Source organism: Otolemur garnettii, unplaced genomic scaffold, assembly GCF_000181295.1.
Source record: "Otolemur garnettii isolate 467f Iridium unplaced genomic scaffold, OtoGar3 scaffold00260, whole genome shotgun sequence".
NCBI lineage: Eukaryota > Metazoa > Chordata > Mammalia > Primates > Galagidae > Otolemur > Otolemur garnettii.
This window is the reverse complement of record NW_003852655.1, coordinates 131222-153811: the sequence shown is the minus strand read 5'-3', so window position 1 is coordinate 153811 and position 22590 is coordinate 131222. Positions and strand designations below refer to the sequence as shown.

General features: G+C 57.3%; 3 protein-coding genes across 14 annotated transcripts in view; 1 reads left to right on the top strand and 2 right to left on the bottom strand.

Moving 5' to 3' along the window:
* The window catches only part of IFITM5 (interferon induced transmembrane protein 5), a 15480-nt gene extending 11326 nt beyond the window's left edge, over positions 1 to 4154 (top strand). Inside the window, exons 2-3 of the mRNA XM_003802761.3 lie at positions 2982 to 3260; positions 3710 to 4154. Of these exons, the coding sequence (XP_003802809.1) occupies positions 3069 to 3260; positions 3710 to 3922 (405 nt within the window). The 5' untranslated portion in view covers positions 2982 to 3068 and the 3' untranslated portion in view covers positions 3923 to 4154. The remainder of the gene's footprint in view (positions 1 to 2981; positions 3261 to 3709) is intronic.
* Positions 4155 to 4852: 698 nt separating this feature from the next.
* On the bottom strand, positions 4853 to 12431 carry PGGHG (protein-glucosylgalactosylhydroxylysine glucosidase). Of its 12 annotated transcripts, XM_023508595.1 has the most exons (15): positions 12333 to 12431; positions 11733 to 11870; positions 11597 to 11660; positions 11061 to 11271; positions 10549 to 10984; positions 9631 to 9750; positions 9155 to 9286; positions 8885 to 8996; positions 8672 to 8744; positions 8445 to 8581; positions 8216 to 8361; positions 8021 to 8116; positions 7817 to 7914; positions 7536 to 7747; positions 4853 to 7424 (listed from the first exon to the last, which is right to left on the bottom strand). In XM_023508595.1, exons 2-15 carry the CDS (start codon positions 11853 to 11855, stop codon positions 7369 to 7371), a joined length of 2016 nt encoding a protein of 671 aa, XP_023364363.1. In that variant the 5' UTR covers positions 11856 to 11870; positions 12333 to 12431; the 3' UTR covers positions 4853 to 7368. The 12 variants fall into 12 exon arrangements, 7 of the variants coding, with proteins under 7 accessions (XP_023364363.1, XP_023364362.1, XP_012668808.1 ...); XR_002771266.1 differs by having other exon boundaries at positions 7536 to 7703; positions 11597 to 11870; XM_023508594.1 differs by having other exon boundaries at positions 11597 to 11870.
* Positions 12432 to 14092: 1661 nt separating this feature from the next.
* On the bottom strand, positions 14093 to 21853 carry NLRP6 (NLR family pyrin domain containing 6). The gene is made up of 7 exons (XM_023508576.1): positions 21835 to 21853; positions 20211 to 20846; positions 18226 to 19963; positions 17250 to 17345; positions 15571 to 15741; positions 15329 to 15496; positions 14093 to 14868 (listed from the first exon to the last, which is right to left on the bottom strand). Exons 1-7 carry the CDS (start codon positions 21851 to 21853, stop codon positions 14730 to 14732), a joined length of 2967 nt encoding a protein of 988 aa, XP_023364344.1. The 3' UTR covers positions 14093 to 14729.
* Between the last annotated feature and the right edge of the window lie 737 nt (positions 21854 to 22590).

Genomic DNA, 22590 nt, shown 5'->3' with positions numbered 1-22590 from the left:
CTCAAGCGAGTCTCCTGCCTCAGCCTCCCAAGTAGCTGGGACCACAGGCGCCTGCCACAACACCCGGCTATTTTTTGGTTGCAACCGTCATTGTTGTTTGGCAGGCCGAAGCTGGATTCGAACCCGCCACCTTAGGTATACACAGCTGGCACCTTAGCCACTTCAGCCACAGGCGCTGAGCCGGGCTTGTGGGGTATTGAGGGAACTCCTGAATAGTCTGTAAGGGCTGGTCTCGCCTTCTTTCTAAGGGGGACGCCCCAGGCTCTGAGCTTGAATAAATCCCTCGTGCCATTGCAGCGATGTTGGACTCTCAGAGTGGTGCTTGAATTGAGTCTGGGGGCTTACAGGATCTTCATGGACCCCTGACAGCTCTCATGAGTTCTTGGAAGCAGAGTTCTAGGGATGTTCATAAAGATGGTGTCCCCGCAGGGGGAGTGGAAGAGATACGCTATTAGAACTCACAACCTGGGCTCAGCACCAGTGGGTCAAGAGGCTAAGGTGCCAGCCACATACATCTGACCTGGTGGGTTTGAATCCAGCCTGGGCCTGCCAAACAACAATGATGGCTGCAACCAAAAAATAGCCGGGCATTGTGGTGGGCATCTGTAGTCCCAGCTACTTGGGAGGCGGAGGCAGGAGAATCACTTGAGCCTAGGAGTTGGAAGTTACTATGAGCTGTGATGTCACAGCACTCTACCCAGGGTGACAGCTTGAGGCTCTGTCTCAAAAAAATAGAAAAGAACTCACGACCTGGGCCTTTCAGATGCCAGCTAGTCTGCAGACCCATTCCAGATGCCACTAGAGTCCCCATGGGGGGGTACACTGTCCCAGGAGGCTGTGAGTTGCATTACCCCCCTCAGTACTTCTCATTGAGCAGGTGGCCACTCACATAGGTAAGGGAACCTGAGGAAAGGGGAATGGATCCAAGAAGTCAGGCACTGGAATACACTGAGCTGGGTTGGGATCCTGACACACAAAGCACCATCCTGGCTAGTGGGGCATGGTAGGCATTTGAGGGCCAAGGATTCAGTGGACCCGGTCCACAGACCCTCCCTGAGACATTTCTCAACCCCTGAGTGTGTTATTTGGCTTACAGAGAAAAGGTGGTGGGTGGAAGCTAAGCAGTAGGGATAGACAGGTGGATTACTCTGGAATTGCCCAACTACCCACCTCCAGCCAGGAGAGTCAAAACAATGCATCACCCTGGGAAGGAGAGCAGAAAAAAATGCCACCCTCAGAGCCCAGGAGGTGTGGGATGCTGGTCCTCCCCTCCCTCCTGCCAGCAGGACAGGTGGACCCTGGTGGGTGACAGTGACTGCTGCAGATGCACCAGTGGGAGCCCAGATGCAGCCAAGGGCCTGGAGTCTGGGGGTGAGGGCATCAGTCTGGCACATGTAGCATTTTCTGTGCCTACAATGGTGCACACTCACATCCACCCTCAGGAAGGGAAGCTCAGCACAGTAGTTGGGTGTGTGGATGTGCTGCTTTGCTCTGTTGCTGGTCTTTATTGAGTCACTCATGCTCACATCCTGCTTCCAGTGCCTAATTAACACAGGTACAAAGGCCTAGTCTTCTTGCTCTGCCCCCATTGTGTCCAAAGGGCTATCCCTGGTCCAGGGCACCTAAGTGTCAGCTCAGGTCTTGGTGGGCCAACTGCAGCCCAACTTCTTCTACTTCCTCTCTTCCCTTCTACAGGGCTTCATTTCAAGAGCTTTCTAATAAAGTCCTACATACAAATGTATTTAGAGTCTGCTTTCTGGGGACTATGGATAGGGGCAACCTCACAGGCCTTGTGGTTATTCCAGTGCCTGCATTCCCCTCAGAGTGCAGTGGAAGCCCTCATAGCACTGTGGGCCGAGGTGGAACACATGTCTGTTTTCCCAGGGTCACCATGCCCTCGGTACTGAGCAGCAAGGAAGTAAGGACCCACCTAGGAGGTCATCAGGGAAGGGAGGCTCGGTCTCAGAGGCTCCACATGGCCTGGAAGGTGGGCCAAGAGGACTTGGTGTGGGCCACAGAGGGATAGGGAAGGCAAGACTCAGGTCTGAGTTGGCCATGCAAAGAAGTCCCTACCTGCTCTGGGCAGAGGCCTCTTATTGAAGAGGCCAGGGTGGCCCCCTGCACAGTGCATGCTGGAGCCCTGAATCTAGAGTTGAAGAGGGAAGACCAGGCTGAAGACACAACTAAGTTGTTAGCACAGGATGCATCTCTAGTCCAATGCTGGGTCCTCCAGAAGGACCTGTGAGCCCTAAATGGGACCATCCCACTTACCAGCATTTTGGGAACAGGGAGGTCAGCTGTGAGCAACTAAGGAGCTGCCAGCTGGGAGAAGAACAGGGAGGGAGCCCCAACAGACTCCCCTACCACCTACCTTAGTGGGGTGGCTTCCAGCTGTCTTGGGGAGGGTTCACTTACCAAGGTCACTTCCCCCTAACATGCCTCTCCCTTCTGCCCCTGCTGTTCCCTCCTCTGCTGTTGGTCTGGCAGACTGTCTTTCCTTCTCTACCTGCTGTGGCCTCTCTCCTACAAGCCACCAGAGGGCACATATTTATTCCCAAGGTCCCCACCCCCACCCTGGCACTGGCAACCAGAAAGTGATGTGGGCAGAGCCTGAGTTCTGAGGTCCAGGGAGCCCAGGTCCTGAGGCAGGGTCCTGGTCCAGGCAGGGGCTCCCTCCCACCCCACCCCCCAATGCTGAGGTAGCTCCTGCCGCCCACAGTACTGAGATAGCCTGCCCCTAGAGGAAGGGGTAGTGGTGGGCTGCCCGCCAAAGTGGGGGTGAAAGTGGTGGGGTGTATAGGTTGAGGTCTCTGCCACTGCCCCTACCCACAACCTTCCATGGTGGGGTGTGCTCCTCTGGTGGGACATCTGGGGCAGAGGGGTCTGTGGAAAAAGTCTGTGGCCACTACTTGGTCAGAAGCAGCTTGGCTGGAGCAGGCCAGGCGCTGGCCTGAGGCTGTAATTTGTGCTATTTTTAGCAGCACTGCGGGAGGGCCTGGAGCTATAAGTGTCAGAGAGTGCCCACCCTCGAAGCAAGAGTGGAACAAGAAGAGACGGCGCTGGTACCCATGGACACGTCGTTCCCCTGCGAGGACCCTGGGCACCTGACGCCCCGCAAGGCCGATGGTGCTACCCCCACGGCCCTGACACTGGGGGCGCCAGGACCCCCACCTCGAGATCACTTGGTGTGGTCGGTGGTCAGCAGCCTCTACCTGAACATGTGCTGCCTGGGTTTGCTGGCACTGGCCTACTCCGTCAAGGTGGGTGGCAGGCACTCTGTAGGGCATGCCAAGGTGGGGGCCCACAGGGCTGTTCATTGAGACAGGAGAGGGAGGGCCTGCTCCACCCAAACCTCCAGCAGAGGATGTGGGGCTACCCACAGGGCCCCCTTTCCTCAAGCAGAGGCTTTCACAGGCTGTGGAGGTGGGAGGGGGAGCTCACTCTGGTTTCATCGAGTGGAGTGGCCGTGGGGGCCCACACACCTCAGAGCACTCCTCACCCACAGAGGGCCTGGTAGGCAGATGCTGGCCTGGAGTGGTCACTGAGTCCATGGGTGGGGGCTCAGGGCAGGGTCAGGCCACATCCCTCCAGCCAGATCGTGGGTCCAGCAGGGGTCCTCCAGGTGTCTGGATGGGGGAGGCAGGGTCCCCAGGCCTGAGGACATGCAGAGATCTCACCCTTCCCCACATCTCCCATCCCCACCCCACAGGCCCGAGATCAGAAGGTGGTGGGGAACTTGGAGGCAGCTCGGCATTTCGGTTCCAAAGCAAAGTGCTACAACATTCTGGCTGCGATGTGGACATTGGTGCCGCCACTGCTGCTCCTGGGGCTGGTGGTGACCGGTGCCCTGCATCTGGCCCGGCTGGCCAGGGACTCTGCAGCCTTCTTCAGCACCAAGTTTGATGATGGGGACTATGACTGACCCTGTCAGGCCCGACCCCAGGACACTGATCCAGGGAGCTACCCCAAGGCTCGGTGCTGGCCCTCCAGAGCCTGACCCCACCCAGACCCCAGGGTCCTCCAACACCAAGAGGGGCACCTAATGCTAACTCATTCAGACCCAGGTACCCGACACTAACCTAGAGGCCCCCAGCCCCTAACTCTCCCTGCTCACTCACCGGGGTCATACCTAGACTCACAATTAAAGTGCCTCATTGGAGAAAGTGCCTCCAGGGCCTCCTTCTGGGGTGGGCTGGGGGAGAGAGCTATCCTAGGCATTACCAAAGCCAAGTTCTCTACTGTGGCTCAGCAGCCCTGTTCTATCTGATGGGTTGTGACCAATTGTCCCCTCAGCTTAGCCACTGGGCAGCTTGTGGCTTCTGGGGTGGAGACACCAGAGTATTTTAGAATAAAGTTGGGGATCCAGGCTTTGATCTCTGCCATTTTGTGGTTTAGTGGCCTGTGCTCCAGAACACGTGTGGGTGTGTCTCAATTCCACACACATGCTGTGCCATCTACATGCAGCATGTCTGTGCACGCAGGGCCTAGTGAGTGTTGTGGTCTAAGTGGGAGTCCATGCCTGTGTGCGCTCCTGGTGGGTGTTTGGTGTGGGCTGCCCTCCTTCCAGGCTGCTCTGGCCCTAGGTGTCCCCTTAATTCTGAGAGATCTCAGTTTGCACCATGGTTTCCCTCCCTCCTGGGTCAGTGAGGGTGGCTAAAAAGGCAGGGGGAGGACTGTCTCCTGGGTGGTGCTCACACATATCATCCACATGCATACATACATCCTACACACAGGCACAGACTCCCTCCCTCCTTGCTCCCACCACCTGTGCACAGAGAAGCAGACAGGGAAAAAATAGGGGGCTGGGCAATACTTTTGAGTCCTCTGGTGCTTGATGCATGCCCTCATATTACTATATTTCACCTCACTTGTGCACCACATGGCGTCCCACACACATCCACTGGAACCAACAGAGCTTAACAAATAGAGGTTGCTCCACACACATACAAACCCTGTGCGGTTAGGGTGAGGCCCTGGGACTTTGCTATGGCTGGCCAATGACAGGGTGGGCTAATTACAGGGGCCTTAACTGTAAGGAAGTTCAGGTTTTGAACACTCCACCCAGGGTCCCTTCCCTCCACATGGAGCCTCTCAATCTGCGGCACCCCTGTAGTCAGCCACTGGCCCATCTGCCTTCATGGAGCCCCAAACTGAGGACAGTGTCTGCGGGTTGAGCAGACCCTGCATGTGTGTGTGCTGGGACAGACAGGGCTAATCTCAGGATAGGACAGTGTGCCAGCTTGAGCTTGGACTGGGATGGAGATGGTGTGCCCACCCTGAGCTCCAGGTTTGATCCAACAAGAGGCTAAGTTATGCCAGATGTAGAGGCTGGTAACAGGGTAGCTCATGTGTGGCTGGACACATGTCCTCAGGATAGGATGGATGGTCTGTCCACTCAGTGAGGGGCAGGGGTCTGGCCCATGGCAGGTGTTGAGTTTCAGTTGCACCTCCTGAGGGGAAGTATCACTAGCAGCCTTCTTACCCCAGGCTGAGTCTCCTGGGCAGGTTGACAGATCCTGGCCAGCCATCCCAGCACATGGGCACTGGCTGGCCCTTCACCACTCCTCACAGGGTCACCCCACTGTGTGCACAGAGTTGACCACATATACATACACATGCCACACATGCAGGCTGCATATGTCCTACAGGTGTAGGGCCTCCTGCCTCCACGCTCTGATGCCTGTACTCACGTCATCCTGGTGAGAGCTGCCAGGGTAAGCATCTGCCCTGCTGGCAGCATGTACCCCAAAGCCCCCATCTTGGCTCCTTGCTGCCCAGGGACAGACTTTGATGGCCACAGTTCTGCAGATGAGGGACCTCAGTGGGGCCCACAGAGGCCAGAGATCCATTCCTCAAGACCCCACACCCTCCACTGTGGCTGTGAGCCTGGGCAAGCATGCACCTGGTCACAGTGGCCTTAAGAAATGTGTCCACTGGCTTCTATCAGCTGCACCCCACCCAGTTCTCGTCAGGGCAGCCATGAGGATGCCTCTTAGGGCAACTCAGCTGTGGGGCACACACTTGCATCCCACATGCTGCTCCTGAGCAGCAGAGCCAAGGAGACAAGACACCTGCAAGACATCTCCACACACACTTCCTTCCCTCACAAGTTGCCACAGACCTATGTCCATGAGGCTCTCTGCAACTGAGAGGCCTGGATCATTCTGCTGGTGGCTGCTTCTTGGAGAACATGGACAAAGTCTCCACCAAGAGCAAGGAATAGGGTTATCCTACAAGAGAGATGGGAGGTGCAGGAATGAGGAGACCTCCTGCTCAGCTTGAGCTCTGGGGCTGCTGCATCTCTGGCTCCCAAGTGAGGAGGGAAGCAGGACTCATCACACAGTCCTTGCTTTCAAAAGGAAGGAAGCTCCTCGGAGGAGTGAGTCTCCCTGCTTTAATTCCTTAAGCTGATGTGGTGTCCAGGCCTCGGTTTTTATCAGGATTTCTCAGTAGATGCCCTCTACTGTCCTTTTTGGGAAATCACCAATGACTCACCCCAGGGGCTGAGGCCCAGGAGTTGGGCAGAGCTTCTGGCTGTGGCCCTGGGCTTCTCACAGCCAGGGCTTTGCCCCCTACCTAGGGCAAAGGGGCCCAGGGCCATAGTCTTTAACCCATGCACATTTGGTTCTGGCCCCTCTAGCTGGTCAGTGGAAAGATTTGGGGTCTTGCTCTCACATGCATCTGTTCTATTGCCTGATGATAGACACCTCCCCACAGGCTATGTGGAGAAGAAGGGCTTCCCACCACCCTGTCTGTGCCACAGGCTGTGGAGCCCAGCTTTTGGATTAAGCCACCGTGTGAGCTCTGGGACTGGCCACACCATGCCTGCTCCTCAGTGGCATCATGTGGACAGTTTCTTTTTGGCAAAGCTGCAACTGAGAGGCCTGGATCGTTCTGCAGGTGACCAAAGCCGCTTCCTTCAGGCCCTTCACATTGCCATCCCCACGGAGGTCTGCACCTGCCTCTGCTTTCTCAGCCAAGTTTCTGGCTGCTTCTGGGACTGCAGCTCCCAGAAGAGTGGGGTACAAGAGGCCAGAGATGAAGTGTGGGCCAATTAAGGACTTAAGAAGGGCTAAGGCTGGAGGCAGATGGCCTTCAACTTTAGGCCAAGCAACCTGGACTTTCCTGTGAACTGGGCAGCAGGTGGGTTGGGGTTGCAGGTCAGAAGGTGTCAGAGGGGTGGGAGTGGAAAGAGTGGCCAGAGAGAGGCCATGAGGAGAGACAATTCTGGACCCAGCACTCCTGGTTGTTCAGGGGCAGGGCTGGAGGAACCAAGGGTGAATCTGAGGGGTATTTAAGCTCTGCAGCAAGTGTCTCACACCCCCAAACCCTCTGCAGGAAACTCCTGCAGCTGAAACTTCTAGGCAGCTATGGAGCTGATTTTTGTATCCGGCCAGCAGAACGGGGAAAGGAGACTTTGTTTCCTGCAAGAAGGAGGCAGCCTGAGGGTAGGGCATACACAGTGGGGCACCCTGAGGTCAAATGTCCCCAGGCTCTGGGGGGCTGAGGGAGGGGTGTCTGGGAATGGTCCCTACCTGGCACCAGGGGAAGCAGAGCCTGTGATGGCCAAAGCTTGGCCTCCAGTGGTGGGGCCCAGGGTCCCTCCCGGGCCATAACTTCTACTGTCACAAAGTCCTCAGAGAAGGAGAAGTTCAGCTTGTTCCCCTGATAGGAGATGCCAGAGATACACACTCTGGAGACCCCTGCCAGGCACATGGGGTCAAAAGTCACACCTGCTCTGGTGAGCCTAAGGGAAGAGAGCTGTGTAAGGGGAAGGTAGGGGAGGACACTACCCTCTGCCAGCTGCTGTGATTACCTGAACCCTGTGCACCCAAAGAGTACAGCCTGCAGGAAGCCTCCCATGCCTGTCAGGAAGTTCACAGCGCCTGACCCATCAGCATTCTCTGTCCACACCTGCAGGGTCAAGGGGGGAGTGGATGCCAGGACACCAGGACATGCCCTCCTCTCTCTGAATCTGGCTCCACTCCCACCACAGGGGCCAAGTGGGGGCCAGGCTAACCTTGAAGGGCTCTGTCATGTTGGTGAAACTCCTGTCCAGAAGGGCCCGAGCCCGCACTGGGTCCTTCAGCTCCATCCAGCCCACTGCAAACATGCTCTGGGGGCAGAGGTTGGAGGACATGCTGAGGTGAGGCCCATTGCATGGGGAGGGAAGACTGTAGCCCAAGGAACAGGTATCCCTTTCTCAGCTGCTCACCCAGGTCATAGCGGGACCCTGGGGGGATGTCACAGCCTCATAAATTTCCAAGTTTTTCCTGCGCACATCGGGATTCAGAGGGAAGGGAACCGGGTACCCCAGGAGCACAACATCTGCCTGCTTCACTTGCTCTCCTGGGGAAGGTGCTGCTGATGAGGTGGGTACCTGGGTGGATGGAGGGTCTACAGGAAGGGAGAGCAATCTTCTAGGGAGCTCAGAGTCTACTCACCAGGCTCATACCCATCAAACTCAGGGTGGAAGTTCTGCTCCCAGTCAAAGGGCACCTTGATCTTGTCTGCCACCTCCAGCCACTGGTTAGGGATGGGCAGCCCTAGGTCCTGAGCCAGGTCAGCAGCAAAGTGCAAGCTAGAGGTGGAGGGAAGGGACACTGCAGCCCCAGCCCTCACAGTTGGCTCCTGCTGGGGCCCCAGCCTGGGGGTGGGTCTCAGGACTGACCTGTTCTGGGCCAGGACGTTGGTGTATACGGAGTTGTTGACCCCTGTGTGGTACTCATCTGGAGGCATGACTCCTTGGCACACAAGTCCAAGACGCTACTTAGTGCAGAGTCTCAGGGACCTGCCCTTCATGCCAGTGGTCAGTATGGGGTGGCACAGCCAGGTGCCCAAAATTGCCTGCTGGGTCTGGGAGCACTCCCCACCAGGTACGCACCTCTCAGGTGGTATTTCTCCTCTTTGGGGTTCCATTCCACGCGGCTACACCAAAACTCAGCTACAGCACTGACCACATCCCAGCCACCAGCCTCTCGGAAGAGCTGCAGGTCCTGGAACAGAGGCCAAGGCACTGGCACCAGTCATACCACCCAGTGCCTACCTTCTGGGCAACCAGAAAGGACAGACTGGCTATGAGCCATCCATCCTCAGCCAGCTTCCGAGGGCTGGCCCCAAACAGGACTTCAGGAAGGGCAGAGGCATGTCTCACCTGGGTGGCATGGTAGTACAGCTCAAAGGCCAGTACCACGGCCCCATTGATGTGGATCTCCTGGACCCCATAAATGTCTTCAGGGCAGACCTCCAGGCCTGAGCCTGCACTCTCCCAGGCAAACTTGGCTCCCTGGGTTGGGGGGAGGATGGAGTAGATTTGCCCCTGTTCTCGGGGGGTAGGGGTAGCCCACCAACTTTACCATGCCTTCAGCCTTCACCCCAAGGGGCCAGAGGAGTGGAAGCATGGTGCCCTGGGTGTCTGTCCCCACCTTGGGCCATGGCAGTGAGCGATCCTGGGGGTGGGGCTGAGGAACCCTGCTGCTGTTGTTCCCACCTCCTCTTTCAGGTGTGAGCTGATACATGTCAATGGGGTGGTCTGCTGAGGCCTCACAAGCCTTGGGGTGGAACACCCAGGATGTGTGCTATGTCTTCTCCTAGACAGAGCCCTGGTGGGCAAGTGCCCAGGCCCCTTACCTCATAGCCCAGGTACTGGGCATTCTCTAGGGCCCCGCTAAGTGTACGGACTCGGTATTCCAGGATGGCTCTGGCGGCCTCTGGGTGGAGTATCAGGATGAGCGGGAACATCCAGAGGTCCTGTGAGCACAGCCCCTCATTCTGGAGCAGAGTGGGTGCTGACCCCACTCCCTTCCTCTAACCACGTCCAGCCCAGTACCCCTGGCCGAGAGCCCTGTCCTGCTTCAGGGGGGCCCTCTGCATCCGTCCAGGCTCTTCCTCTGCTGCTCACCCAGATGTCCAGCTCCAGCTATCTGATATACCTCCCTGGCAGGAGCTCAGGCCAGCTTCTGGGCATGGACAGTGAAGGTAGGAGCCCAACCTTGAGTGACTAACTGAACCTCAGCCTCAGACAGCAGATGATGAGGGAGCAGCCCTGAGCACAGTCACCCTTGACATCCCCATGCCCACTGGCCACCACATCCCTCTATCCCATGCCCTCAGTTTCTACTGTCTCCTCAGCCTCCTCCCCTAGCTTCTTCTCTGTCTCCTCCCTTGCAGTCCCACAAGTCTTTCCAGAAAGTGTCGTTCTTCTGATTAATGTCTCCACAGCTTCCTTGACACTCAGGTAAATTCCAAGTGCCACACTGTGCTCTCTACAGTGCCCTGGTGACCTGGCTTTATTGCTCTTCCTTCCCACCAGGTGCCTTGAGCCCCTTTAGCTCTGGGTCTTTGCATCTCTGGTCGGTCCGCTCACCTTCTACTAACCTCCTACACATCCTTCTGCTGAGATGCCCCCTCCTCCAGGAAGCCTTCCCTTCTGCCACAGCCCCTATGCATCCCTGACCACACCCCCAATTCCAGGGAGGGCAGAGGCAGTGGCTATCCATGCCCACATGTCACCTGCCATGTGACTAGCACTGGGTGTATGATGCTCACCTGGTCCCAGAAGACGTGGCCCCAGTAGCATTCTTCACGGCTTCCGTTGGAGAGGCCACCAGGACTGAGGCCATGGCAGATATATCCTGGGGCCCCGGGCTGGGGCAAGGCACTGAGCAGGTAGTAGAGGGAGCCACGAAGGGCCTGGCGCAGGGGCAGGGGCCCCACAACGTCCAGGCCACAGCCTGCCCAGAGCTGGGTCCAGGCCTCTGTGTGGGCCCTGTACAGGGCACCCTTGGCCTGCAGCTGCAGTGCCTCAGTGAGGCAGGCCTGTGCCTCAGCCTGGCTGCTGCCCACCACTGTCAGGAAGTCCCAGGCCCCATCTTCCCCACCTTCCCCAAGGGTCAGAGCTGGGGGCACTGGTGTCCACAGCATGTGTACCTCCTGCTTCGGCCCTCCAGGCTGCTCAGGGGTGAGTGTATGGCCATAGAGGTACCTGTAAGAGTGTGGCCTTGCCTCAGGGATGGGCTCCTCACTTGGGCTCCCAGCCGGGACCCCAGCCCCTTCCTCACCGGGCTCCTTGGAAATCAGGACCCAGATGCAGGTCCAGGTCTGGGCTTTCTGGGGAGAAGGACGATCGCAGCAGCACCGTGATAGGCTCATTCCCTTGGGACAGGCGGGTGATGGACACACTGAAGGCCAGGACATGGGGCAGAGTGCGGTGGGCATAGATGCACTGGGAGGTTCGGAAGCTGGGGCCCTCTAGGGTATGCAAAAAGGAGCCTGGGAAGGGTAGGAGGTAAGGCAGGATCATCCATGGAAGGGTGCAAAGCTGCCAGCCTCCCAAAGCTATGGGCTCCTGGTCGTCATCAAGTGCCCCTGACCTCTTGCCACCTCCCCACAATGAAGTGGAATCCTCCTCTGAGCCTCAGTCCCTCCATCTAGGAGTCTGCAGCTGTACAGGGGAGCCCCAGATGGAAGGGAGGAGGAACCTTGTCTGGCAGCCTTTTGTGAGACTCCTGTGTAAGATTGGGAGGTGCCAGGTGGGCTTTGCTAGTATGGTTCCCCACTCACCTGGAACAATGGCTTGGGGGGCAGGTGGCCCTACCTGTGCTGGTGTCCAGGGCAAAGGTCTCTGTCAGCTCTTCTCCCATCTCTGCAGGGACCTCTAGCTGGACATTGAGGGGGCTTGGCAAAACTGCTCGGTGTGTGTCTCCCCCTGCCCCATTGTACACACCACTCACATGCAGTGTATCATGATATACTCGTGTGCCCAGGTATGTGTTGGTCACAGTGGCCAGGAGCCGGGGGTCACTGGGCAGAGAATGGGCAGTGAATACAGTGGGGTCCTCATTGACATCCTCCATGGAAGGGCCCTTTAGCTGCAGGAGAAAGGGTTGTGGCTCTTGTGAAGGCTTGGGCCTCCCTCTTCAGGCTTCTGCAGCCCCCAGAACACTGTCCACCAGATAGTGAATGGGTATGGGACTGGTGGGCAGCCTGATTCTCTAGAACCCCCATCTACGAGTCACTTTCAACTCCCAGAAGGGCTCAATCCCCCGGAAGTGATCTCTGGAGACCCAGCTGAGGCCTCAGACAGTCCTCCAACCCCCACCCGGAAACCCCAGCCCTAACGCTTGGCAGGACTCCGAGAGGAGATGCAGTTCCCTGCACCTTCCCGGGGCAGGATTTGGTCTGCTGGCCGATGGGGCCAGCGTCCAGTAAGGTCTTAGGCCCCTCTTCTCCTCCCGGCCGAGGGCAGGACGGGGCTGATCTGGCCGGGTCTGGGGAGGGCAGGTCGGCGGTCTCTGAGACTCACTGCACCCCTGCTTGTCCACTAGACATACCGCTTGGGCACCTGCGTCCCTCAGCTCCACCCAGAGGTCTAGATCCTGCTCCCACAGGGGCCGAGGAGGGAGCAGCGGCCTGGTTCTTGGTCGCGGCGTCACCAGAAAGACTCCGGGGCCCCGCCCCTGAGGGCCTCCCGTGGGCGGGGCAAGTGGGCTGGACGCTGCTCAGGCCCAAGGCAGAGGCACAGCCCCAGTTGCTGCCCTGACTCCCGTCATGCCCCTGACTGCTTACTGTGGGCTTGGTGTTCTCTGCTAGTACCAGACATGGCGGGACCTGAGTGAGAAGCGTGACTTGACCCAAAGCTGTCTCCAAAGGTGGAGGTGAGAGAGGCCTACGAAGCCTCAGGAGGCTGTTCCCCTCTCTGATTCCTCCTTCTCCCCTGTTCCCCCACTTAAGGAGCATCCTGGCTACTTCTGGAGAGCACCCTTCAGCTCTCCCAGCCTTGCTTCCAACTCAGCCTTCCCATACCCTCCTGCTTGGCACTGGGTCTGCTCTCCCTGTGTCTCAGTTCCCTGGCCTGTTCTGTCACTCTGACCTAGCTGGAGACACTGGGATTCAGTGCACCTTGTGCCCCCAAACCTGCTCTCCCCTGGCTCCTCCATCAAAGGTGAGCTCCCTTCTGCCCTGGCTTACCTCTGTCCCTCTGTCCCACAACCCATGCCCACCCATAGACAAGTCCTGCCAGCACCTTGCATCTCAGTGCCCGGCTTCCTTCTGGGCCCATGCACCATGCACCAGCACTGCTCAGACCCCTAACCCTAACCACAAACCCTGCCCTACCCCTGCCTGGGTTCCAGACCTCATCTTCCTGCTCTCAGAGAGTTCTGAGCATACTGCCTTCCTGCTGTTGTGCTGCCTCAGCACTCTTGTATCTTGGAGCTCCTTTCCTTCTCTTGTTTGCACATGCCTAGTCCCCTCACATGCAGAGGGAGACTCTCCCTCCACTCCCACTGCCCTCCATGGTACTAGTTGGCTCTTACCTACACAGACATTTTTATTGTATTATTGATAGGGCTGAATGTAGGGACCCACCCAAAAGAACTGTCAGCCCAGAAAAGAACGTCCTGCCCAGGAAGGAATGAGTGTGCCAATCCCTACCCCTCCCACAAACTCTTATATTCCCACCCCCGCCTTAACCCATGTGCTGACTTCTTTTTCCAACCCAGCCAACTCGCACCTCAGTGAATAAAGGCCATGTTGCCCACACAGAACCTAGACTCCGCTTTCTTTCATTTATGTCTCGGAATAACTCCTCATTTTTGGTCCTTAACCTCTTAGTTGTCTCATGTGTCACATGTGTATTTATGGTGTTACATATTTGTGTATCACATATGTATTTATTGTATTGTCTTATGTATCACATACATATTTATTCTTTCTGCCTAGACTGTTAGCTCTGGAGGACCAGGAGTTTTGTCTGTTTTGTGGAATGAGGGAATGGATTTGGAAAGAGAATTAGAGGGAAGTTGAGGAGCTGACTCCAGGGTCTCTCCTATCTGGACTGGCATCTGGGGAGCTGACTGAGCTTAGCAGTGCTGAGCAGGGAAGGCTCCAGGGTGCAGGGCTGATCAGTGCTGGCCCTGTCCATCAAAGCCACACCATGCCCCAGAGCTTTCTGCAGTCAGGCTGGCCACTTGAGCCTCAGCTTCTTCATTGGTGGACTGGGGAAACCTCAGCCCTGCCTTGTATAGGTGCATTGGTGGAAAGGCTGTAAGCACCTGCTAGCGCACCTGGCCAAATGTAACAGAAACCAATGGAAATGAGTCCAAAGGAGAGTTTATTATTGGTGCAGAGAAGCTGCCCACCCACCATGGCTTTCACCTGGAGTCAGGTTCACCAGTTCTATCCCACTCTCCTCTGAACTCTCTTCCCAAAGGCCTTAGACAGTGAGTAGATACCTCTGGGTTCACCCACATGGCCTCAGTGAGTCTCACTCCTAATGCTAAGACCCAAATTTACAGGGAGACACAGTGACCTATGGGGTCTGTGAGGGCAGAGTTGCAGAGACTAGTGGGGCCCATGTTGCAGATGGGGCCCAGTCAGGAAGGGGTCACTCTGCACATAGTAGGCGCTCAGTTAGTTGAAGCTCGAACCAGTGCTATTGTTACTGGGGGGGGGGCATCGTGAGGGGCATGGCTAGAGGGCCCCAGGAAGGAAAGTAGGTGGAGGGGGAGTGAGATTGGAGGAGTCCCCCAGGGTATGGAGAGAGGACAGTTCTAAGGCCTGGATTGGGCTGGAGGCTGGGTCTGTCTGGCCTGCTCACTGGCCTATCCAGGGTCTCAAAAGAATTGCCCAGAGGCTGACCAACATCTGGTAGCCCTTGGAATGGGGAGGTCTCCTTTGCAGCAGGCTCTGACTATAGAGTTCTCCATCCTGCTCTGGCTTTCAGGGCCTCAGAGGGCACTGCTGAATCCTGTGGGAGGTGCAGAGTGGCTGTCCAGTGCTGGGTGTATGATAACCAGATCTGGCTTTGCTGTCTTCACAGCCCGAAGCTCTTGCATGCACCCCTCGTTCAGCTCCATGGAGGCCAGGCTGCAGTCACAGGAACGGATGGTCAGTGGGGGGAGAGGTCAAGACTAGGGGCAGTGCTGCAGTAGTAGGAGGAGGTAGGGGCAGGGAAGGGCTATTGACCCAGGAACAGGGACAGAGGATAGTCACTTAGGAGGTTTTTCAGAGGCTGGGGCAGGGGAGGCAATGGCTAGGGGCCTTTTGAGCAGTAAAAGGGCATCAGAATCACTGGAGCAGTCCGTGGCTATAGGCATCAGACAATAGATGGATATTTGGTCAGGCAGAGTGGTCAAGGCCCAGGGCTATGGCCAGGGCTCAGAAGGGGCTCTTTTAGGGCTGGGCTTCCAGGTCCGTTTGAGCTGAGTCACTTGGGAGGTCCCTGTGAGGAGCTCCTCTTCAGGGTCCAGGGGAAACCCCCAGGCATCCACCCCCACCCCAGGTTGACAGGCTGTGTCCCCAGCACCCTTCCTGCCCCTCCCTCTACCTGAGGGTCTGCAGTTTGCATCCTGGGTGCTGCAAGACTGCACACAGGTAGGTCACCATGGAGTCAGGCAGCTGACAGCCACTGAGGTCCAGGGTGGTCAGGGCGGGGCTCTGCTGAAGCATGCCTACTAGGTACTGGAAGGCTCCCTGGAGGCCAGGCACCTGCAGCCTGGGAAGAGGGCTGACCTCAGGAGCTGCTAGATGGGGGATCCATCCCTTAGTCCCTCATGGGCCAGGCCTCACCTAAGTGTCTGGACCTGGCACTGGGGCCAGGCAAGGCCCTCGCTCAGCAAACGCAGGGCAGCCTCACTGAGCCGGCTGTGGCGGAGACCCAGCTCTGTCAGGGCAGGGGCAGCCCTTAGGGCCTCAGAGAGGTCTCTGCAGACTGCATCCGAAAGTTTGCAATGGGACAGCCTGTAGTTAAGAAGCACACATCTGCAGACCACTCACCCACCTCTCCACCCCCAGTCCTGGGTGGTTGTGGTCCTCCTTGAACCCCACAGAACCTTCTGGCCCTTTGTCACTATGTGTCCCTGGGGAGCTGTGTCCAATGTGTCCACATGCTGCTCTGTGCCCCACTTTTCCCTTATGGACTTCTTGATGAGCTGAAACAGATCTTACTTTCAACATGTTTGAGTACCACATAATTGTCCATCAAGTTGAGGGGGGCCATAGTTTAGTCAGCCAGTCTGTAATGGTTGGGTAGTGGTGCTGTTTCTATTTTTGCCATTGTAAATAGTGGTATGCTGAACATCTTTACACATTTATTTATTTTATTTTTTGTTGTTGAGACAGAGTCTCACTTTGTCACCTTTGGTAGAGTGCGTGGTATCACAGCTCACAGCAACCTCAAACTCTTGAGCTCAAGCGATCATCTTGCCTCAGCCTCCCAAATAGCTGGGACTACGGGCACCTGGTATAACACGCAGCTATTTTTATTTTATTTTGTTGAGACAGAGTCTCACTTTGTCAGCCTTGGTAGAGTGCTGTGGTGTCAGCTCAGAGCAACCTCAAACTCCTAGGCACAAGCAATTCTCTTGCCTCAGCCTCTCGAGTAGCTGGGACTCCAGGTGCCTACCACAATGCCTGGATACTTTTAGAGACAAGGTCTCGCTCTGGCTCAAGCTGGTCTCAAACTGGTGAGCTCAAGCAGTCTATCCGCCTTGGCCTCCCAGAGTGCTGGGATTATAGGCATGAGCCACGCCTGGCCTAAACATTTACTTTACCGGTAGAATTGCTAGGCCAAATGTGATCACCTTTGTAGCCCCCATGTTATCTCCAGAGTGCCACATCCTCCCCTCCTCACAAGCTAATTTGCCATGTCACTGTTGACACAGGACAGCCTATTTCATCATGCCCATCACTGCTGGCACCTATAGTTTTTCTTACCTTCTGCTCACTTGATGCTGAGAGTAACTGGGAAGTTGTTACCATCTAAGTATTACACATGAGTGACCTTGTTAAGTCTCACTCCAGCGCTCCTACATAGCATCTACTGGCTCCATGGAGCAGGCCAGGATCTGCAGTTGCCTGAGCTGAGGCCTGGGCCTGACCCTTCCCTTCCCTGCCTCCACCCACCACCTCACCCCCACCCCCACCCCTGTGTCTGAGAATGCAGGTCACCCAGCAGTTTCCAGCAGTACTTCGAAGCTGTCCTTTGGAAGAAAAATATATATTTTTATCCCTCCTTCTGAATGCTTAGCTGCACTTTGCTTTCCACTTGGACTAAGCCTTTCCCTACTAGCATCCAACCCATAAATGCCCCTGGCCCTCCCCTCCCCCACCTGTGTGAGTGGAACTGCCAACCCCAGTACCAGACCCAGAAGCCACAAGCTCCCAGCCTGCCCTCAGCCACTGCCACCAGGCTACCTGCTGTCTCCCAGAACATCCCACTCTTTGGCCCCTGGGGCATGGGCACTCACGTGAGGCTGCTCAGCCCGCACTGTTGGTCAGTCATGGCCTCGAAGAGTGGACACAGTGGGGAGGCTGGGAGTTGTTTCATGGTAGTTCGAGAACTGCTGGGTGAGAGAGAAAGGTAAAGCCCATCTTGCCCTCCCAGAAAGGGCTCCTTCCCATCCCTGCTACTGGGGTCTCATCACTGACCCTGCCCCTCACTTCTAAGCTCAGCCAGGACCTCCCCTACCTTTTATCTTCCTCCCACCAAACCCAGAGTGAAACTGCTCATCTGTGGCCTGTGAGCACCTAGTGTGAGGATGTCATCCACATTCCCAGTGTGGGTCTTCAGGACCCCAGGCCCGGCCTCTGTCAATATCCCAACACGCATTTTCTCAACAGATGCCATACACCGGGGCAGGTGCTGAGTTGCAGCTAAGTCCAAAGAAACTCTCAGAAGCCTTGCCCTGAGGAGCTGAGAGTCTGGTGGATAAGCCTGGCACATCTCATGGCAGGGTGGTCAACAAGACACTTTTGGGGCCAGTGGGGTCCTAGGCCAGCTGGGGGAGCCAGGGCAGGCTTTGAGGACAGGCAGCAATCTGAGAATGTTCTGGGTAAAGGGAGTTGCAAGTGCAAAGGCCCAGGGCACAGAGAGCATAGTCTATTCCAGCACTTACGGAAGAAGGGTAATGGGGAGTGGGAGAGTTGGCCCAAGTGCATGCCCACGCTGGGAGGTTTGCCTTGGTTGTGTATGACTGGGGGTGGGTGCAGTGAGGACTCCCCCTGTGCCCCCCCCCCGCAGAAAAAGATGGGTGGTGGGCAGCTGCCTTGCAAAGAGGTAGACAAAGCAACCCAGGAGTCCTCCCTCCTGTCTGAGGGAGCAGGCATCTGGTCTGGACACACTGCCCTCGCTCAGATGGACACTGAGGTGCACAGGCATGCAAAGGCACGCATGCCTCACACCCAGGAGGGCCTGCTAGAGGCAACTCTGCCCTGGAGACTCACCTGCTGCCGCCCAAGCTGCCCTGCAGCCGCTTCACCAGGCTCTTCTTTTTCTTCTCCTGTGCGGCGGCCAGGCTGCAGCTGACCAGCCGAAGTGCCTGTCCAGTGGGGCAACACCTCACGCAGTAGCTCAGAACAGCGATGTCCATGCGGCTGAAGCGCACGCGCTCCAGCACCAGCTCCCGGAAGCCACTCAGGGCCTGGCGCACGAAAGTGTCCTCCTGGGTCTCATACAGACAGTACAGCAGCTCCAGCGGGTAGCTGAGCTCCTCTCCCTCCTCCTCCTCTGGCTCTTCCACATCCTGGAGCCCTAGGGTCTCTTCTAGTGCCGCCGGCGGGCAGCCCTGACCCTGCACCCACTGCAGGGCTTCCTGCTTCACTCGCTCTGAAACCGCACAGCCAAAGTGGCGCTCAATGTCACCCATTCGCTCCGCGCTCAGGAGTCCGAAGAGGAAGCGCCTGGTGAGCACCAGGTGGCGGCGCAGCTGCGGGTCCCCGCGCAGGAGCGTCCCAACGCCGTCAGCCGCTGCCCTGGGAGACTCCTCCTCCTCCAGCAGGTAGGACAGAGCAGCGAAGAACTCTTGGAAGCTCTGGTCCATGAACTGGTAGGTGACCTCGGTCTCCAGCACGCCCGGCAGCTCTTTCTCGATAAGAAACAGTCTCTGGACTTTGGAGCCGCGAAGCTGGAGTCGCTCCAGGTCCTTTTCGACGAATTGAGCCCGACGTCCTAGGACGCCCTCGCGGGCCAGGCGGCACAGCTTCAGCAGCTGTTCCCGCACCTGGGGCCCATTGACAGTGAGAGCCGAGTTCAGCTCGCTGGCAATGTAAAACAGGTACACTGACGTGGTGGTCTTAGAGGTGCGCGACAGGTCCTGGCAGAGCTCCAGCTGCTGGCGCAGCACGGTGCATACGATCCAGCACACAAAGGGCACGAAGCACAGCGCGAACAAGGTCTCGTTCTCTTTCACGAAGCGGTAGGCGCGCTCGGCCCTCCATTCGTCCTGGAAGAACTTGTAGAAATACTTCTTCTTGTCCTTGTCGGAGAAACCGCAAACCTCGGCGCATTGGGGCGAGCACAGGCAGCCCTGCAGTCTCCTCGGGGCGGCGGCACGCCTGGTCACCAGGAGGCGGGCGGAGGGCAGCAGCGCCTTGTTCAGCAGCCCTCCCAGCACCCGCTCGCCACTCGTAGCCTCGAAGGGGTCTGTGCAGGGCCTGGCCTCACGGGGGTCCAAAAGTGAAAGCTCGTCCGCGCCGTCCAGGATGAAGAGGAGCCGCTGCGGCTGCCCCAGAATCAGTTGCATGGGAGCACCGCGGTCCGGGCATTGATCCAGGATCAGGTCTGCCAGGCTGCGCGCGCCGGGCCGCTCCAGCAGCTCGCCGCATGGCAAGAAGAAGGCGAAGTCCACCTGGCCCTGGTAGAGCTTGCCCGCCGCCCAGTCATACAGGATTTTCTTGGCCGCCATGGTCTTGCCAATGCCCGCTGGGCCCTGCAACACCACGGTCAGCGGCCGTTGGCCTTCCCGGTCGCGGCGGAACAGCCGATTGAAGGTGTGTGTGTCGGAGCGCCGGGCACGCTCGCGCTCCGCAGCCTCAGCCAACCCCAGCACCTGCTCCGCGGCCGCGCTCTCCGGCGCGATGAGCAGCTTGGTGAAGCGCTTGCTGATCTTCACCGATCGGGCGTTCCTCTCCTTCACCTTGGCATGCTCCCGGAGCACGTGCTCTCGGTATCGCTTTTTGTACTCTGTGGGAAGGATGGGTTACCCTGCGGTCGCGGGCTGCCTCAGGCGACCTCAGGGAACCGATGTCCTCCCCGCCCAGCTCAGGCCTCAGTTTCTTCTACTGCACCACAGCCTCCTCCCTCAACAGCCTCCCTGCACCTCCCTGGACTAGTTGTTGTGTTGGGAACCCCCAGGTGGTGTCGAGTTGCAACTTAGGGCTCACGGCTCAGGACCTCTACGGGCCTGCACCTCCCATCAAGAGAGACCTACCAGACACGGAGAGCAGCGCTGAGGAGCTGCGGCCCAGCCCTGGAAAGACAACCGGCATTGAGGACCCACTGAATGGCGGGGCGCAGTGGAAAGTCTGGGTCAGGAACTCCCAGGGTCCGAGCCGTGGGGCCCGAGAATTTGGGATAAAGAGGCCGAAACCCGGATTGCTCTGGGGATTTTCCAGGGAGGCAGGAAGGGAGCGGGGCTGGACTACCCGGACAGGAGGTGGTGATGGGGCGGGGACCCGGCGACCTCCCACCCGCAGCTCACTCTGCAGTCTCTGCTCTTTGAGCCGCGCTGCCACATCGCGCACGTCTGCCCGCTTCAGGGTCTTTCGAGCCACGTCGAGAGCCGGCTCCGGCCCGTAGAAGTGGGTCAGATGCTCAGCGAGGTCGACGGCGTCCGCATGCTCCAATCGCCCCCACGGGATGCTGCGTTGGTTAGCCGGGGCATCCCGTAGCTTGTGGCGGAAGCGCTTCAGCTGCTCCTGGCTGAGGTCCTCCAGTGCAGCCAGCAGCAGCTCACGGGCCACAGCAGCAGCTCCAGGACCCGAGCTACAGGCAAGGGTTGTCAGAGGGCTGCCCCAGTGTGCTGGCCCTGTCCTGTCGCCCCCTCCCTGACTCCGGTATCCCAGAGCTCATGGTGGGTGGGGGCTGAGATATGGTCAACGAGTTGTCCCGATCCACAGGTAAGGGGTGTAGAGGCAGGAGAAAGGGAGAGACTCCAGACTTTGTTCTCTTCTCCCAAGACCTGGGGCAAGGGGTCTTGGTGGTCCAAGATGAAGTGGGCATCCATGGATGCTGACACATGCACTGGTGGAGGTTTTCCTGCTCCATCCCTCCCTCCCACTTTATTCTTTCTCAGCCAGGCCAGGTCAGGTCAAACTTTCAAGATGAGGAATCTACAAGGGCCTGTGCCCTCTCCTTTCCCTCTGCTCCCTAGGGCCCTGGAGCAGAGCTGGCCTTAGCCGGCTGGCCCTAGCCAGCTGGCCCAGACTGTATTCCTGGACCTCCACCCCACACCAGGCCCCTTTTTAGTGGGGCTTAGCTTGGAAACCCTACACCAGGGACTGACCTCACAAATGCCATCTGTGGGGTCCTTTTTTTTTTTTCTTGAAACAGAGTCTCACTCTGTCGCCCTGGGTAGAGTGCTGTGGTGTCATACATCATATCTCACAGCAACCTCTAACTCTTGGGCTCAAGTGATCCTCTTGCCTCAGCCTCCCAAGTAGCTGGGACTAAATATGCCTGCCACAGTGCCCAGCTATTTTTAGAGATGGAGTCTTGCTTTGGCTCAGGCTGGTCTTGAACCTGTGAGCTCAGGCAATCCACCTGCCTTGGCCTCCCAAGTGCTGGGATTACAGGCATGAGGCACCTCGCCTGGCCGATCCTTGGCATCTTCAACCTGGAGTGGGGGTGAGGGAAGGATGTGGACAGGGGTGTGAAGGCCCAGGGGGTCAGCAAGTAAGGTGGAGGCCCCAGGGGACTGAGACCAGCTGGCCTCTAGATGACCTTGCTGGGAACCAGCACTTACCTGAGGTAGGAGGGCTCTGGCCCTTCCATGGAGTCTCCTCCCTAGGTCTAGCACTCTAGGCAGAGGCAGGCATCAGAGAGGTCACCCTCACCTGGCTGACCTGGAGCCATGTCCTTCTGATTGTCACCAAACTTCCAAACATGGATACTGTGACACACACACACTACTGCCCTTTAAGAGGTCTGCTTAGTGACCTTTGATTTCCTGCTACTTCTTTATTCCATTAACACTCCCCAAGTGTTAATGAAGTGGTATCCACCCACATGGGGCGTGGTATCAAGCAATGGCTGTGATCTGATAACTGCAGAGCAAGGTGGTCTACATGTAGGAGGTGGTTGGCTCAGAATGAGGCCTTTAGCTGAAGCCTGGAGAGAGGTTGGAGCCTGAGACAGGAGTGAGGAAGGGCTTTCAGTTAGACGGAATAACAGAGGGACAAGCACAGTGTTATATCACAGTCACCTGAGAGATGCTGGGACAAGGACAAGTTCTTCAGTTTCCCAAACCTGACTGAACAGACTATCAGACAGAGGTCTGGAATGAAGAGTGCCTGTGTGGACACGAGTGTGTGGTTCCATGACAGTGTGTGGAACATGTGAGTATGTGTAGGTGAGAGGTGCATGTGTGTGTGTGTGATCACATTGTCCTTGTGTCTGTGCGAGCGCGTCTGTGGTAGGCTAAATAATGGTTCCCGGGTGGTGCCTGTGGCTCAAAAGGGTAGGGTGCTGGCCTTATATGCCAGAGGTGGCAGGTTCATACCCAGCCCTGGCCAAAACTGCAAAAATAAATAAATAAAGTCTTTTAAAAAAAATAATTGTTCCCAAAGATATCAGCTCCTAATCCCCAGAGC